Here is a 15,934-nt window from a genome sequence, read left to right on the forward strand (position 1 = left end):
AATCCCTGCTCGCCTCTCAGCCCAACGTGCTGACGGGTGAGTGAAGGCGGGAGTCGACCAATGAGGCTTCGCTTCCTGTTTGAAGCATCCAGTGACCGGGCGCCGGGGGCGGGCTCTGCGGGCCAGAAGGTTCGGCTGCGCGTGTGCCATGGACTCGGCCGCCCGGTGATATTGACAATAGGAGAGAGAAAGGGGCATTGACTGGGACCCTCCGCGGGCGGCGAACGGTGGCTCTGGCAGCGGCGGCTGCAGCTCCAGCGGCTCCTCCTCCTTTTCCTTCCTCCTTCTCCTCCGGCCGCTGCGGATCCCGTCTTCCTCCCTCCCTGCCCCCTCCGCTTGTCGTCGCCGCCGCCAGGTCCGGGGCAACGAGCAGAGGCGCCGCCCGCCGGGAATGTGAACGCGGAGCCGCCGGCGGAGTCGAAACGGGGTCGGTGCCGATTTGATGGGACGGGTCCGCGGGGGAGGGTCGTGAGGCCGCCGCCGCCGCCGCCGCCGCCGGAGCGCAGAGGTTCAGGTCCGGCCGTGAGGCCTAGAGGCGCCGCCGCCGCCGCGGAACCGGAGGGACGCTGCCCCGGAGCCGTCGCCCGGGCTCCCCGCGCCGTCCGGACCGCCCCCCGCTGCTCCGGCCCCGCCGGCTGCCCCCGCTTCGGCCTCTTCCCCGTCTCCTGCCCCTCGGAAACCACAGGTCATCTTCGGATTCTTCTCCAGAAGCTTCAAGGTAACTTGGTCTCTCCTGCACCGCATCTCTCTGCTGCTTTCAGCTTCCCTTCCTCCTCCTGGTCCTCCGGGGACCTGCAGGCACCGGCCTCGGGAAGGCCTGGCCCGACCAGCGAGGGTGCGGTGTGTGAGGTGCGGGAGCGGGAGCGCCGGCCCCACTTACCTGCAGACGCTGCTGGTGATGCCTCTCTTGCCCCTGCCCCCTTTTCTCCACCTTCAGTCATTGGAGGCGCATTCCTGTCCCCTTCATCCATTGACGGGGGCGGGGGGAAAAGGGGGATTGTTGAAGTGAGAAGGATTCTTTAGCAGCTTATCTTCTCCAAGGTTTGTTTGGGATGACGGGGAGGTGGGAGCAAAGGGAGTGAGCCTCCCCACCGACCAGCCCTTTCGCTGTCTTTCTCCTTTACCCCAGTGGTCCCTTTGGATTATCCTGAGTCTTGGAAATGCCCCGTGTCCGCTGATTAGAGGATGATAAAGCTTCGGGGTCCAGAGCGAAACCTGTTTCCCCGGGCTTTGCGCGGACCCGCTGCTACTGAACGTTCAGTTCTGCAGAGCTGTAGGGTTGAGTCTGGGGCCTCGGTCATGAGGGGCAAATGGTTTAAAGATTTTTTTTTTTTTTTTTTGCTACTGGTAAATCATCTTTAGAGATGGGAGATGAATAAAGAAGAGACAAAAAGAGTGATGGAGGAACAGGATTTACAGAAATCTTGTGTTGTGAGGGTTAAATGAAATTTAAATAATCACATAACAGATTGGAAAAGCAGCCCCTAAATTTACAACATACAAATGTGATGTGGAGCTTCTTGATGATGCAGTTATTATGAAAATTTTAAAGTGATCTCACTTCTTTTATAGTCATTCATGGTTTGCAATTCCGTTTTATGTGTCACATTTTATTTAAGGCTAAATTAGGTAGATTGCTAAAAAAACTTTTTTTAAAAAAGAGAACCAAACAAGATTTCAGAATTCCAAACCTCAACATCACATGGTTTTGTTTGTTTTTTGTGTATGTTTTTGTTATTTTTACTTTGTCAGAATCCAGCTAATCCAGGTAACTTAATCTCATACATTCAGGAAGAAATCCCCTTATTTAGAGGTTAAAAAACACTTATCTTATGAATTGGAATGACAGGTGAGTAATTGCATTTTAGCATTTCCCCCCTATGCATTATTTCTATTAAAGTCTGCCATTAATCTTGCTGGGAGCCTCAATGCCATGGAAATGATGGCATCTGTTTAAATTGGTGAATGAAGCTGAGCTTAATGCTTGTTACTTTTAGGAAATAGCCTTCATGTTAATAATTTGAGAAGGTTAAAAAAAGTCCAGAAGAACTGTTCAGTTCCATTAGTTTGATGGAATGAAAATTAATATTTGATGATGAACTTCAAGGGAACTCAACTTGGTTGTCTAAGTAGACTGTGGATATATGTTTTTATTTCAACTTAGGTACATGATTTCATGAGTTTTGTTTATTAAGCTTTGTTAACTTCAGATGCCTTCATTCAAAAAGATGTTTGAAATTATTTTAATTATGCCTTTTATGTGTTCTGTTTAAGGTAATCTAGCTTGTCCTCTTGTGGTGTGGTGTAGTTATCGTAGCTAGCAGCACATGGCACTACAAATCATGCCTAGGTAATTCAGAAATTATAAATTTCACCTTGTTGTGATACATTGGTGTAGATTCCTGAAGTACCATAAGGGTTTCAATTCTAGAGCCCATTCATAACATTACATTTCTTGGGAAAATGTATTGACGGAAGTATTCCAGCTGCAGAATAGCATCAGAATTACCTTAGGAATCTCACAATGTAAAGAGCTTTGCAGTTAGAAAATGACTGTGGTTTGGAAGAGTTTTTTGAGTGTAATGTGGATCTTTAATGCATAGTGTAGTGAGGGCCCCACAGTGCATTAGTATTACCATTTTGCCTATATAGTATTTTTGTTCTATTTTCCACCTGGTTTTTATTTTCCCATTGAACATATGAGTGTTCTTAATTGATTTTATTTGCTTTCTTTTTCACATATTCTCATTCTCAAAAAAAGTATATAGGAATTTTAGAATTAGTGTAACTCACCTGTATGCTCGTAATGTGTTGATGACAACCTCTTTCTTTTCAGTAGGGATATGTCCTCAGCACCAACTACTCCTCCATCAGTGGATAAAGTAGACGGATTTTCTCGGAAGTCCGTCAGAAAAGCCAGACAGAAGAGGTCGCAAAGTTCCTCACAGTTTAGGTCTCAAGGCAAGCCTATTGAGTTAACACCTCTGCCACTGCTAAAAGGTAAGGCTCATGACCAGGTGATGGATTCCTTTTCAATTTATCTTTTTATATCTGTATATAATTTTCCTTTTGTAGAGTTCTATATTTGTTAAAATTCTCTATTGGGAATTGAAGAGATGGGATTTCAGACATGTTGAAGTTAATAGTTTGTAACCAGATACACCCACTCCCCTTTTTAAAGGGCTCATTTAATATAAATAGCCATGAACAAATGAAAAGAAACTTATTATCAGGAGACTGTCTCACACTAATAAGTAGAAAAACTCAATGCCACAGAAACTTTAAGATGTGTGGGTCTGTTTTTTTATCTTCTGTTGACATTTAGATGTATATACTATATGCAGTGACGACTACAAATTATACAATTTTAATCACAGGAACTAGCCCTCGTAGAGGATATACGGCAATTAACTTACATATAGAAAAAGATGTTAGAATGAATTCATTTATTAAAATCAAGAAAGAAAAAGGTCAGTAATTGATTACATGCATTCTTGTTTTCAGATAATACAAATAGAAAAAGGATTTGATGATCGAACTTGTTTATGCAATAAATTAAGGACAGGTGCTTAATGTGAGAATTGTTTTTCTGAATTTGACCTTTTACCTTTTGTTTGAGTATGTGGGTACTTTTTGTTCCTTTTAATTTTTATCTATTTGGTTTATGTTTATGAATAAGCTCTGTTTGAAATGTATTGGAACATAGCATTTATAGTATGGAACTATTAGAATCTACTTTGAAGGTAGGTTTTTGTCTGCTGAACACTTAAGAGTGAGGAGAAAGGAGACATGAACAACACAATGTACTTAAGTGGCTCAGAGGAAATCTAAAACTTGGTTTGCTGGTTAATGAACAATTCTATAACAATTTGTGAAATGAGAAGGCTCGAGTTTGACTAGAAAAGATCCTCGAAATGTAGCCTAGGATATTTCTGTTTTTCCCAAATGAAATTTTTTTTTTTTTTTTTTTAAGGGAGGAAGTTTCATAAATGAGATTCCAGGAGTTGCTGTTGTGGCTCAGTGGGTTAAGAACCCGACTAGTATCCATGAGGAAGATGCGGGTTTGATTCCTGGCCACACTTGGTGGGTTAAGGATCTAGCATTACCATGAGCTATGGTGTAGGTTGTAGACATGGCTTGGATCTGGTGGTGTTGTGGTGTAGGCCGGCAGCTATACTCTGATTTGACCTCTAGCCTGGGAACTTACATATGCTGCAGTTGTGGTCCCAAAAGGACAAAAAAAAAAAAAATGAGATTCCAGTGTTTATATTTGAAATTGGTAGACATGAAATGCATATTGATTACTGTAAAGATGATATATCTGCAGTTAATGAAGAGGAGGGGGGAGAAAAATCTTGGCTAAAGATTGTGCATTCAATGTGTTAGGTACACATTGCTTATCAGGCCATGACCACTCATCTCTAGGCCTTTTTCATCTTCCCAACTGAAACTGTTTCCATTAGATACCAACTCCCCATTACTCCCCTCCTAACCCTCCACTGTTCATCCTTCTGTTTTGGAATTTGATTGCTCTAGGTCTCTCATGTAAGTAGAATCATAAAATATTTGTCTTTCGTGACCGGCTTGTTCGCTTAGCATAATGGCCTCAAGGTTCATCCATATTGTATGTGTCAGGATTTCTTTTTGAGACTGAATAATATTCCATTGTATATATGCACCACATATTGTTTATCCACTTGTCATTGGATACATAGGTTGCTTTCATCTTTTGGTTATTGTGAATAATGCTGTATGAATATAGGTGCACAAATATATATTCGGGTCCCTGTTTTCATTTCTTTTGGGTATATACCTAGAAGTGAAATTGCTGGATCATATTTAATTTTTTGAGGAATTGCCATACGGTTTTCCACAGCAGCTGCACATTTTGTGTTCCCACCACCAATGCACAAGTCTTCCAGTTTCTCCACATCCTTACTGGTACTTGTTTTTTTTTTTTTCTTTCTCTCTTTTTCTGTCTCTCTCTCTCTTTCTTTCTTTCATAGCCATCATAATGTCTATGAAGTGGTATTTTGTTGTGATTTTTATTTGCATTTCCCTGATGATTAGTGATATTGAGCATCTTTCCATGTGCTATTGGCTATTTGTATATCCTTTTCTCATATTTTAAGTAGAGTCTGGTAGTATTGAAAATTTTCCAAGAACTCTGCTCTCCAAGAATATGATTTTTGTAAACGTATATATTTTGCCAGCATGGGAGAAGTGGAGAGCACCGTGATCACATAATACAGGATATATTTACAAGCTTAATTCCAGACAGAGTAAAAGTGATTCTTGTGTAATAAGCACGTTATGGGAAAATATTCTGAGAGGCAGTTCTTAAATTAGATTTCCATATCTGTAGAATAACAGAGAAGTAAAATCATATATCAACTTTAGAAATGTGTATTTGTTCTTGAGTTTTATACTGAATATAAAGAGTTTGTTGAATGACATTTGTTTTTCTTATAGTGGATTGACTTTTATTTGTATTCCTTCTCACCAACTTTAGGAAGTAATTTATGAAATACAAAGGAAATAGAGGAGAAATTTCTTTTTTCTGTCATTTCCTTGGGGAAAACCAGAATAAATTGTATGTGCATGCCAAAGGATAGTTATTGACTTAATTTTCTACACAATTGCTTTGACTGAATTGAAAGGTTTGGATTAATTTATTTGGGGGGTGAACTATAAATTGGAGTTGAATTTTGGGAGTTGCTTTAAAGAATAAAGTAAAAAACATGTCCTAATTCTTTAATTTTAGGGGAGTTTGAAAATGGATGTGGTGTAAACGTAGTAACTATGTAACATCTTTTTTTTTTTAAGGGGCCACACCTGAGGCATATGGAAGTTCTCAGGCTAGGATTGGAATCATTGCCACAGCCTCCAGCTTATGCCACAGCCATAGCAATGCCAGATCCAGGCTGCATCTGAGACCTGCACTGCAGCTCATGGCAATGCCGGATCCTTAACCCACTGAGTGAGGCCAGAGATTGAATCCGTGGATCCCTGAGTACCAGTCAGGTTCTTAATGCACTGAGTCACAATGGGAGCTCCTTTTTATTTATTTTTAAATTTATTTTTATCTTATTTTGGCTGCACCTGCAGCATGTGGAAGTTCCAAGACTAGGGATTGAACCCACGCCACAGCAGCAACCCAAGCTGCTACAGTGACGACGTGGGATCCTTAACCTGCTGTACCACAAGGCAACTCCTATAACTCATCTTTTTAATATATAATTTTTGAAAGCTCGAAAATTAGATATTCATTAATGGTCACTTATTTTGTGTGTTTGCCTTGTAAGAATGTGTATTATATGCGTCATAATGTTTGACTGACTTTTAAATAATACTGCCATCCATTGTTAGCATTTTAAAAGTCTCTTCACTTGGCCAACTATAATAAAGTGAAAGAAAAGGTTCTATTCTGCTCTTTTTCTAATAGGTAGGGTTTTGAAATTTGTATCAATGATGTTCTTTTCTGTAGAAAGCAATACCAGCATGTAGTTCTGTGTAAATATATCAGTGTGACCTGGCTTTTCCTGCATTTATGAAATTGCAGGATAGACCTTGACATGTAGACATTTGGATTTTCTCCATAAAGTACTTCTGAAAGTCCTAAAGTTTTTGAGCTTGAAGGACTTTTACTCATTTTCCGATAAGGGGAATTCAGTAGAGGTTTAGTGTCCTATGTGCTTGATAGGGAAGTAAAGATTTGGATGCTTTGTGTGTACCTGCATAGCAGGAAGTGAAGCAAGCTTTGACAGTTAACCTAGGTAAGTTGCTGAATAAGGACGAAATAAACAGGCAAATAGACATACATACTCATTAATCATAATAGCCATGGGAGTTCCTATCATGGCTCAGCACTAACGAACCCGAGGATTTGTTAGTATCCATGAGTATCCATGAGGATGTGGGTTTGATCCCTGGCCCTCACTCAGTGGGTTTTAAGTATCCAGTGTTGTCGTGATCTGTGGTGTAGCTTGCAGATGAGGCTTGGATCTGGCATTGCTGTGGCTGTGGCATAGTCTGGCAGCTGCAGCTCCAGTTTGACCCCTAGCCTGGGAACCTCCATATGCCTCGAGTGTGGTCCTAAAAAGAAAAAAAAAAACAATAATAATACTAACTGCTAGATGTAGTTGTATTTGGTTTGGTGGTTTATGTTCTCTACCCACGCTTATTTCCATCTCTCTGTAAGTTTAAAAGATTATATAAGTTTAGATTTGAGTGAAATGTTTTTGAAAACTACCACCTCTTTGGAAATGAAATTGAAATGAAAGTGGCATCATTGTTGCTAGCCTCACAATTATCATATGTTTCTGAGGCATTTTGCTTGTTTAGGCAGTCAGTATTAGACATTCCTAAAACTTTGATGACTGGAGATGCTGCTCAGTGGGAGGAAACTCTTTGCCTCTTGATGTTGAAACTTTTAGATTGGTAACATATTTCTATAATACTAATTTTTGGATTTTTTTCTTTTAACTAGACTTTTGATTCGGCTTACATTTTTATTTTCCAATTTAAAGCTAGTTTTTGTGCTTTTTAAATTATTAAATGGGATAAGTCCTCTCCCTATCTCTTTGTGTGGTGTAAAGGACCATGCAGATGTGGTTCTCAGTTTTTATAATGGACTGGTGCTCTACACTGTATTTATTATGAGTTTGATCCCCTAAGAAGTCACGTCTTCGTCCTGCTTGTAGGTCATGCTGCAGTGCCTCATGGAAAGAGTATGTAGGCTTTGTTGCCTACAGAGTCCTAGCTAGTGCATTAACTCTTTTGCCCAGGGCAAGTAAGTTAACTTCTGAAAGCTTGGTTTTCTTGTCTACAAATGGAGATGATAATAAAAATCGAGATGTGGCAGTACCATGTTCAGTACATACTAACTAGTGTCACTTAACTGCGATTTCAAAAATTAGAATATGAATGTGGAATTATTATTTGAATTTTTGTATTTTCCTAGCAAAAAGTTGAAATTGGAGATTTCTCTGAAAATTATGAAAGGAGCGTAGTTTTGCAGTCATGAACCCTTGTCAGCCTCCAAATTTGAAGAAACACTTTGCAAATGTATTGTATTTAGTAGACCAGTTATTATTATTGTTTTTGGCCACACCCACAGCATTTGGAAGTTCCTGGGCCAGGGATCGAACCTGTGCTACGGCAGTGACCTGAGCCACTGCAGTGACAATGCTAGATCCTTAACCTGTTGAGCCACTAGGGGATTCCCAGTAGACCAGTTATTTTAAACCTCTTTATCTGGAGGTTTTTACCTACTCCATTGGTATCCTGACACATTTTTTAGTTTTAACTTACTCATTTTTGACTAGATAATACAGTTATATGGTTCAGATTTAAAAAGTTACAGGAGTTCCCGTCATGGCTCTGTGGTTAATGAATCTGACTAGGAACCATGAGGTTGCGGGTTCGATCCCTGGCCTTGCTCAGTGGGTTAAGGATCCGGGGTTCTTGTGAGCTGTGGTGTAGGTTGCAGATGCTGCTTGGATCCCACATTGCTGTGGCTCTGGCATAGGCCAGCAGCTACAGCTCCAATTTGACCCCTAGCCTGGGAACCTTCAAATGCTACGGTAGCGGCTCAAGAAATGGCAGAAAGACAAAAAAAAAAAAAAAGTTACAAAAGGGATTGTAATGAAAAATCTTCCTTCCACCTTGGTTTTCCTTGTTAGTTCCCCTTTCCAGAAATAGTCATATTATATATACTTGTATAGTAGCTATAGACATTCTTAAACCTTTGATTGAATTTGAAATGCATTGAGCATCCTGAAATTACATGCACATTTTGGTTTTTTTTACATGCACATTTTGTATGCGTATGTCCAGTCTTTAAATGGGAGAATTCCATAGCATTTTTCAGATTCTTAGAGAGGTGTCTGAATCAAAAAAAGTTGAGAACCATCGATCTAGTTTGTACTCTAGATTAATAATGTATATTCTTTTTTTCTTTTCCAATATAGTTTATTTTAAGATATTTATTGTAGTTCCCTGTAGGACCTTGTTGTTTATTTTATGTGTAGTAGTTTATGTCTGCTAATCCCAAACTCCTAATTTATCCCTCCCCTCCTTTCCCCTTTGGTAACCATAAGTTTTCTATGTCTGTGAGTCTGTTTCTGTTTTGTCAATAAGTTCATTTATAACTGATGTGTATTCTTTAGACAACTAAGTTGTGAGTGTGTGTGTATGTGAGAATGGTTTTTAAAAAGTAATCATAAGTTTTGCTTTTGAACCAAAAGAACATCTGTAAGTTAATAGATGTTAACATTCAGTTTAGATGTTAACATTCAGTTTTGCAGCCTTTGAAGCAATGTGGTAATGTTTTTCTTTGGGGGGAGAAATTATGAAACCTTGCTCAAAACTGAGTGTCAAATTACACTGCTTTCATGTGAGTAAGATTATACTGATTGTAGTGAAGAGTTATTTCATTCACTTTTATGAGGGAATATTGTTTTTTATTAAATGCATATATATATTCTAATGGTTTGTTTCCATAGCATAGGGAAAATTCCCATACAGAGTTTTATGTGGGCCCAAAAAAATTGAGAGTAAGTGTTCCTGGTTTGTGAGTCATATAAAAAGTAGGGTAGCAGCTTGCATTCTTATGCATCCCATCTGAGTGTGATAATTACTGCTTAGTTCTTAACCTGGGGCACAGATTTCTGGTGGGGATGGGGTGTGTGCATTGTGGATAGGCTTCAAAGTTCTGAGAACCAGGATTTCCCATCATGGTGCAGTGGAAATGAATCTGAATGGGAACCATGAGGTTGTGGGTTCGATCCCTGGCCTTGCTCAGTGGGTTAAGAATCTGGCGTTGCCATGAGCTTTGGTGTAGCTCGCAGACACAGCTCGGATCCTGCACTGCTGTGGCTGTGGTGTAGGCCGATGGCTATAGCTCTGATTCGACCCCTAGCCTGGGAATCTCCTTATGCCTCGGGTGCGGCCCTAAAAAGACAAAAAAAAAAAAAATCATCATAAAGTGGGTCTCTTCAGACTCTGATCCAGCCAGGGCATAAAAATATTAAGGAGCCAAATGAAACCTCTCATAAGGTGAGGTGGTCCTTTTCTACTGAGAACTTTCTTTTAACTTTGTATCATTATTCAAGTTTCAGCTCAAAGGGGACCTTCTTAGAGACCTTTCCTCATCACTTTTAAGAAGAGTCTTCTTTGAACTTTCTATCACTTTATTTTCCTTTGCATCATGTTTATAATCTGAAATTATCCTTATTCACTTGTATGTCACCTGTTTCTCCTCTGCCATTAGAATATAATCTTTGGTTTAAAAACCTTGTTTCTTTTATCTCTAGGGCCTAGATCAATGCCTCATACATAGTTGGTATTCAATAAGTATCTTTTTTATTTAAAAAATTTTTTAGGGCTGCACCTGCAGCATATGGAAGTTCCCAGGCCAGGGGTGGAATCAGAGCTGCAGCTGCTGGCCTACACGACAGCCACAGCAATGCCAGATACTTAACTCACTGAGGAAGGGCAAGGATCGAACCCGCATCCTCATGGATACTAGTCAGGATTGTTATTGCTGAGCCACAACGGGAACTTCTCAGTAAGTATTTGTTAGTAAATGGATGAATATTGTTAGTTGACATCTAAGTTATTAGTAATAGTTGTATAGACATTTATTTTTCCTTCCTAAATTCTACACATTTTCTCACAAAACCCCACTTGCAAATTTTAACTAGAAATTTATGCAAGATTATAAACTCGTTTAATGAGGACTTTTTAAATGATCAAATTGCTGAGTGTTGACTTAAAATGCTGAGGGTGACTTTGCCCTCTGGTAATTCTGTGTGTTTCAGGTTAAAAAGTGATATCTTGTGGAGAGAGGATGGAGTGGATTTTGTGTGTGACAGACTAAGACTCATTCTTTTTACTTAGGGGATTCATCACTTTCATTTTGCAGGAAGTGAAGATGTTAAGTGCAGTGAAATGTCTCTTTTCTGCTAGTGTTTGGGGACTGGATCATGGATTGATCAGATCACCAGGTTTTCTTTCTTCGTATAGTTTAAGAGAGAATAGTATATTTACAATGGACTTTCAGATTAGGGTTTTATGGCCAAGTTTTCTCTTGTATTTAAAACTTTTATAATAATGTTTGCTCTTAATATTAACTAGATTTTGTAGTGCATAAAAAAACAGTAAAATTTCTAGATATTTCATAAAGGCTTAACTGAAATAGTTCTTTGGTTTGCCAATAATGACATTCTCTTTTACTACTTAAAAATATTTTTCTACCTTTTGTATTTGAATATTTTATAAAAACAAGTAGAGGGAGTTCCCGTCGTGGCTCAGTGGTTAACAAATCTGACTAGGAATGATAAGGTTGTGGGTTCAATCCCTGACCTCCCTCGGTGGGTTAAGGATCCCGCATAGATGTGAGCTGTGGTGTAGGTTGCAGATGTGGCTCAGATCACCCATTGCTACGGCTCTGGTGTAGGCCGGCAGCTGCAGCTCTGATTAGACCCCTAGCCTGGGAACCTCCATATGCTGCAAGTGCGGCCCTAGTAAAGACCAAAAAAAAAAAAACAAGTAGAAATCTTATTTTTTATGTTACAGTAGAATTATGCATAAAGGAACATATTAATTAAATGATATAATGTACTGTTACCTAATATATAACAGTGCATAGCTAATATGTACAGTGCATTAAAAGGAGGCTGGTAGCCTCCTGGAGGTAAGAATGGAGGCCCCGGGGTCACACACACCTAGGTTTGAATTCTAGGTCCGTCATAGCTCTGTGACTTCTAAGCACTGGTTTTTTATCTCCAAAATTAGGAGAGTATTAGAGCCCACCTCATGGAGTCAGAGTAAGTGCCATCAAACAGATAGAACATTTAGCTCAGTGCTGAGGACATTGTGGGAGTTGAAGGGTATTAACTAGTTATAGAGAAAACCATGTAATGGAAAATGCTTACCAGGGAGTTCCCATTGTGGCTTAGCAGAAACAATCTAACTAGCATCCATGAGGATGCAGGTTCGATCCCTGGCCTTGCTCAGTGGATTAAGGATCTGGCATTTTCATGAGTGGGGTGTAGGTCACAGACGTGGCTCGGATCCCATGTCACTGTGGCTGTGGTGTATGAAGGCCGGCAACTGTAGCTCCCATTGGACCCCTAGCCTGCCAACCTTCATATGCCAATGGTGCCACCTTAAAAAAAAAAAAATGCTTACCATTGTTTTTTCAGTTGATTTTTATTGCTTTAATGCATTATATAGATTATTTCCATTTAAGGAAGGAAAATATGGAGTATGTAGAGCTGTGAGAATTAGACTTTAAAAGCAGAAAGGAGAACTGTTTCTTACGAAACAATCTCAGCATTGCTGTTTAGTCAACATGCTTTTGGAACGGACTTCTCATTTCAGGAATAAGAATTTAGGCGGTTAATGTAATTATTTTCAAGGGAAATTCCATTTGTGGAGAGTTACCCAGGTGAAATTATTGTCAGATAAACTTGTTTTGGAAGGTATCTGTGAAGACAGGATCTGCAAACTTTTTTTTTGTAATTGCTTACTCCATCAGTAAAAATATGTATTTGTTTATACATTGTATACACGTACTTGTATACAAATATGTAATGCTCATACACAAACATGGAAAGTTAAAAAGGATGATTTTAAAAAATAAAATGTGTCGGAGTTCCCATCGTGGCTCAGTGGTTAATGAATCCTACTAGGAACCATGAGGTTGCCGGGTTTGATCCCTGGCCTTGCTCAGTGAGTTAAGGATCCGGTGTTGCCGTGAGCTGTGGTGTAGGTTGCAGTTGTGGTGCGGATCCCGCGTTGCTGGGCTCTGGCGTAGGCTGGTGGCTACAGCTCCAATTAGACCCCTAGCCTAGGAACCTCCATGTGCTGCAGGAGCAGCCCAAGAAATGGCAAAAAGACCAAAAAAAAAAGTGTACATGTTCTTTTTTTTTTTTTTTTTTGGGTGTGTCTTTTTAGGGCCAAATCCACGGCACATGGAGGTTTCCAGGCTATGGGTCTAGTTGGAACTACAGCTGCTAGCCTACAACACAGCCATAGCAACGCCAGATCTGAGCTGCGTCTACAACCTACACCACAGCTCATAGCAATGCTGGATCCTTAACCCACTGAGCGAGGCCAGGAATCGAACCCACAATCTCATGGTTCCTGGTCGGATTCGTTTCCCCTGCGTCACGACAGGAACTCCTAGCTTTTCTTAAAGCTTAATTTTTATGTCTCTTTTTTCCTTCCCCACCTCAGCACATGCACTAGCCCTGAGCACCTCTTTGTTTTGATATTTTCCTTCAAAGAGAGAATTTTCTCTTTGGGTTTGAAGCCTAATTAGCTTTGTAGAATTTTGTTTTGAGCCAGAGAGAGTTGACTTTTGAGCCAGATGTGAAGAGTTGAAGTTTGAGCCAGATGTGAAGAGTTGAATGAGAGAACTTCTTTATCCTCTTGAGGTTTTTGTCTAGGCTTTTGAATTTATTGTACCTTACAGAAAGAAAATCTGATTGGAGGAGTTCCCATTGTGGCTCAGTGGGTTAAGAACCTGACATAGTGTCCATGAGGATGCAGGTTCAATCCCTGGTCTTGCTCAGTGGGATAAGGATCCAGCGTTTGCCATGACCTGTATTGTAGGTTGTGGATGTGGCTGGGATCTGTTGTTGCTGTGGCTGTGGTATAGGCTGGCAGCTGTGGCTCGGATTCAACCCCTGGTCCGGAAACTTCCATATGCTGCAGGTGTGCCCCTAAAAAGAAAAAAAGAAATCCGAATTGAGGATTTTGCCAGTTTAAGGAGTATCATAGATAATCCTTTGTTGAGGACTCTTATTTGATGGTTGGTTTCAGAGGGCCCTTAGCCCTCATAGAATTCCAGGCAGTGTTTGGTATGTCTGTGCATATTAACTTTTTTCAGGGCAGAGGGTTTATAGCTTTCATCAGGTTCTCAAAGGAATTCTCCAAAGGCTAGCAGCCATTGCCTTGGGTGGTTTCCTCACTCATAACAGAGAGAGGATTTGTCATATGACCCCTTTGTGTAGAAGGGAGACCTCATGTCAGGGGTGTTCACCTATTCGTCTTCTGATTTTTAATTCTTTTTGATGCTAAACAGAATTGTAAAAGGTGTTTGAAGGTAGAAGCTACTTACTACATGACTCCAGTGGAGTTGTTTGGAAATTTGTGATCAGTATCATTTGAAAAATTAAGCTGGATGAATAGAACTACCATTGGTAAAATTGAGTATGTCTGTAAAATAGCGTTTTCGTAGATGGAAACTTTTGACTTTGGAATGGATAAGCAGTGAGATCCTACTGTATATATAGCACTGGGAACTGTATCTAGTCACTTATGATGGAGCCTGATAATGTGAGAAAAAGGATGTACATGTGTGTTTGTGACTGGGTCACCTTGCTCTATAGTAGAAAATCGACAGAACACTGTGAACCAGCTATAATGGAAAAAAATAAAAATCATTGAATATAAAAAAAAGGAAAAATAAAGAACTCTGTAAAAATGTATAAATAAATAAATAAATAAAAATAGTGTCTTCTCTGGAACAGCTGTGGTCCTGGAAGAAGTTAGGAGAAACGCAGGCTATTTTTGCTGGTGAAGAAATAATTTAGTGACTTGTGAAGGAGAAGAGAAGCAGTATCTCTTGGTTGTGCTATGTGGCAGCTGATGTACCACATGGTGTTCCACTGAAGCTTCCCACCAACACCAAGAGCAAGGGATGTTTGCTGTTGACTGAGGGACCCCGGACCCGTGTGGTTGCAAAGCCAAGCCTTCTCCACTATGTGTATCAGTGGTAGATGAACACAGGTGAGCACTGGAGTGAACAGCTTCTTGCTTATGCTGTGCTGGGACGATTCACTAAATGAATCATTTTACTAGCTCTTTGAGGAGCACCCTGAACATTGCAAAGAGACTGAGAAATGGGGAGAAGACAGGCTGGTGGCAGTTCTGGGGTGGAGGATGATGATGGGCGGTGCATGGAGGAGCAGCAAACCTCACAGACTCGGGTCCTTGGAAAGGCCAGGCAGTGTCACCAAGAGGAGACTGGAGTAGGAGCTTGTACCTCGTGATGGTAGGGGGAAGGTGCCGTAGACCCCAGAGGGATTCACATGTCACCACAGAGTAAACAGGTAGCATTCCGGCAGTGGTATATATATATATATTTTTCCATTCATTTTCCCGTCTTTGGGAACCAGTGTGTTGTAGGAGAGGGTTTGGGTCCAACCTGGGTGATCATCCTAGCTGTGTGAATTGAGGCTGGTCACTTAACCCCTATGGAGCTTCAGTTTCCACTTTTGTAAAATTGGACTCATACTTCTCAAGTGGTTATGAGGAATGAGGTCATGTGAGTAAAGTGCAAATGTGTGGTTGGTGGTTTAATAAATATTCCTTCCTTATCTTTCTGTTTGCCATTGATCTTTCTTTGAGTCACTCCTGCGGACCTGGATCGTGTTTCAGAATACAGTTGTAGGGAGGAGGTCTGGCAGAAGTTCATCTGTTTATGTAGGTACCATGGCAGACTTTCATCTGAAAGTGATGTTGCATTTTAATGTAATTAATCCAGGCTGCTAGTGCCCATGAACACTGTTCAAAGTAAAATCTTACAACATTAAAAAGGGAGTTCCCTTTGTGGCTCAGCGGTAATGAACTGGACTGGTATCCATGAGGATGCAGGTTTGATCCCTTCCCTCTCTTAGTGGGTTAAGGATTGCCTAAGTGTTGCTGTGCGCTGTGGTGTAGGCCGGCAGCTGCAGCTCTGATTCAACCCTTAGCCTCAGAACTTCCTTATACTGTGGGTGGGGCCATAAAAAATAGACAAGAAACAAACATCAAAATGACTTGAAAGCAGATTGATACAAGGGACTTTGTAAAAGTAAAAGGAAGTTTCATTCTCTTTTCCCCCTTGTCTTCCTTGCATCATTCTGTGTTTGCCTCTTCA

General features: G+C 40.5%; 1 protein-coding gene across 8 annotated transcripts in view; it reads left to right on the plus strand.

The window, feature by feature from the left end:
• Positions 1–584: 584 nt before the first annotated feature.
• Positions 585–15,934, plus strand: part of PPP2R5E (protein phosphatase 2 regulatory subunit B'epsilon) — a 150,975-nt gene continuing 135,625 nt past the window's right edge. For 2 of the 8 annotated variants that reach the window (XM_047767529.1, XM_047767531.1), the window contains exons 1-2: positions 585–718; positions 2,837–3,000. In XM_047767529.1, the coding sequence (XP_047623485.1) occupies positions 2,844–3,000 (157 nt within the window). In that variant the 5' untranslated portion in view covers positions 585–718; positions 2,837–2,843. Of the gene's footprint in view, positions 719–2,274; positions 2,351–2,836; positions 3,001–15,934 lie in introns of those variants that run through there. The other 6 variants (XM_047767525.1, XM_047767528.1, XM_047767530.1 and 3 more) reach the window with 5 other exon arrangements.

This window comes from Phacochoerus africanus, chromosome 2 (assembly GCF_016906955.1).
Source record: "Phacochoerus africanus isolate WHEZ1 chromosome 2, ROS_Pafr_v1, whole genome shotgun sequence".
In the NCBI taxonomy this organism is placed as follows: Eukaryota; Metazoa; Chordata; class Mammalia; order Artiodactyla; family Suidae; genus Phacochoerus; species Phacochoerus africanus.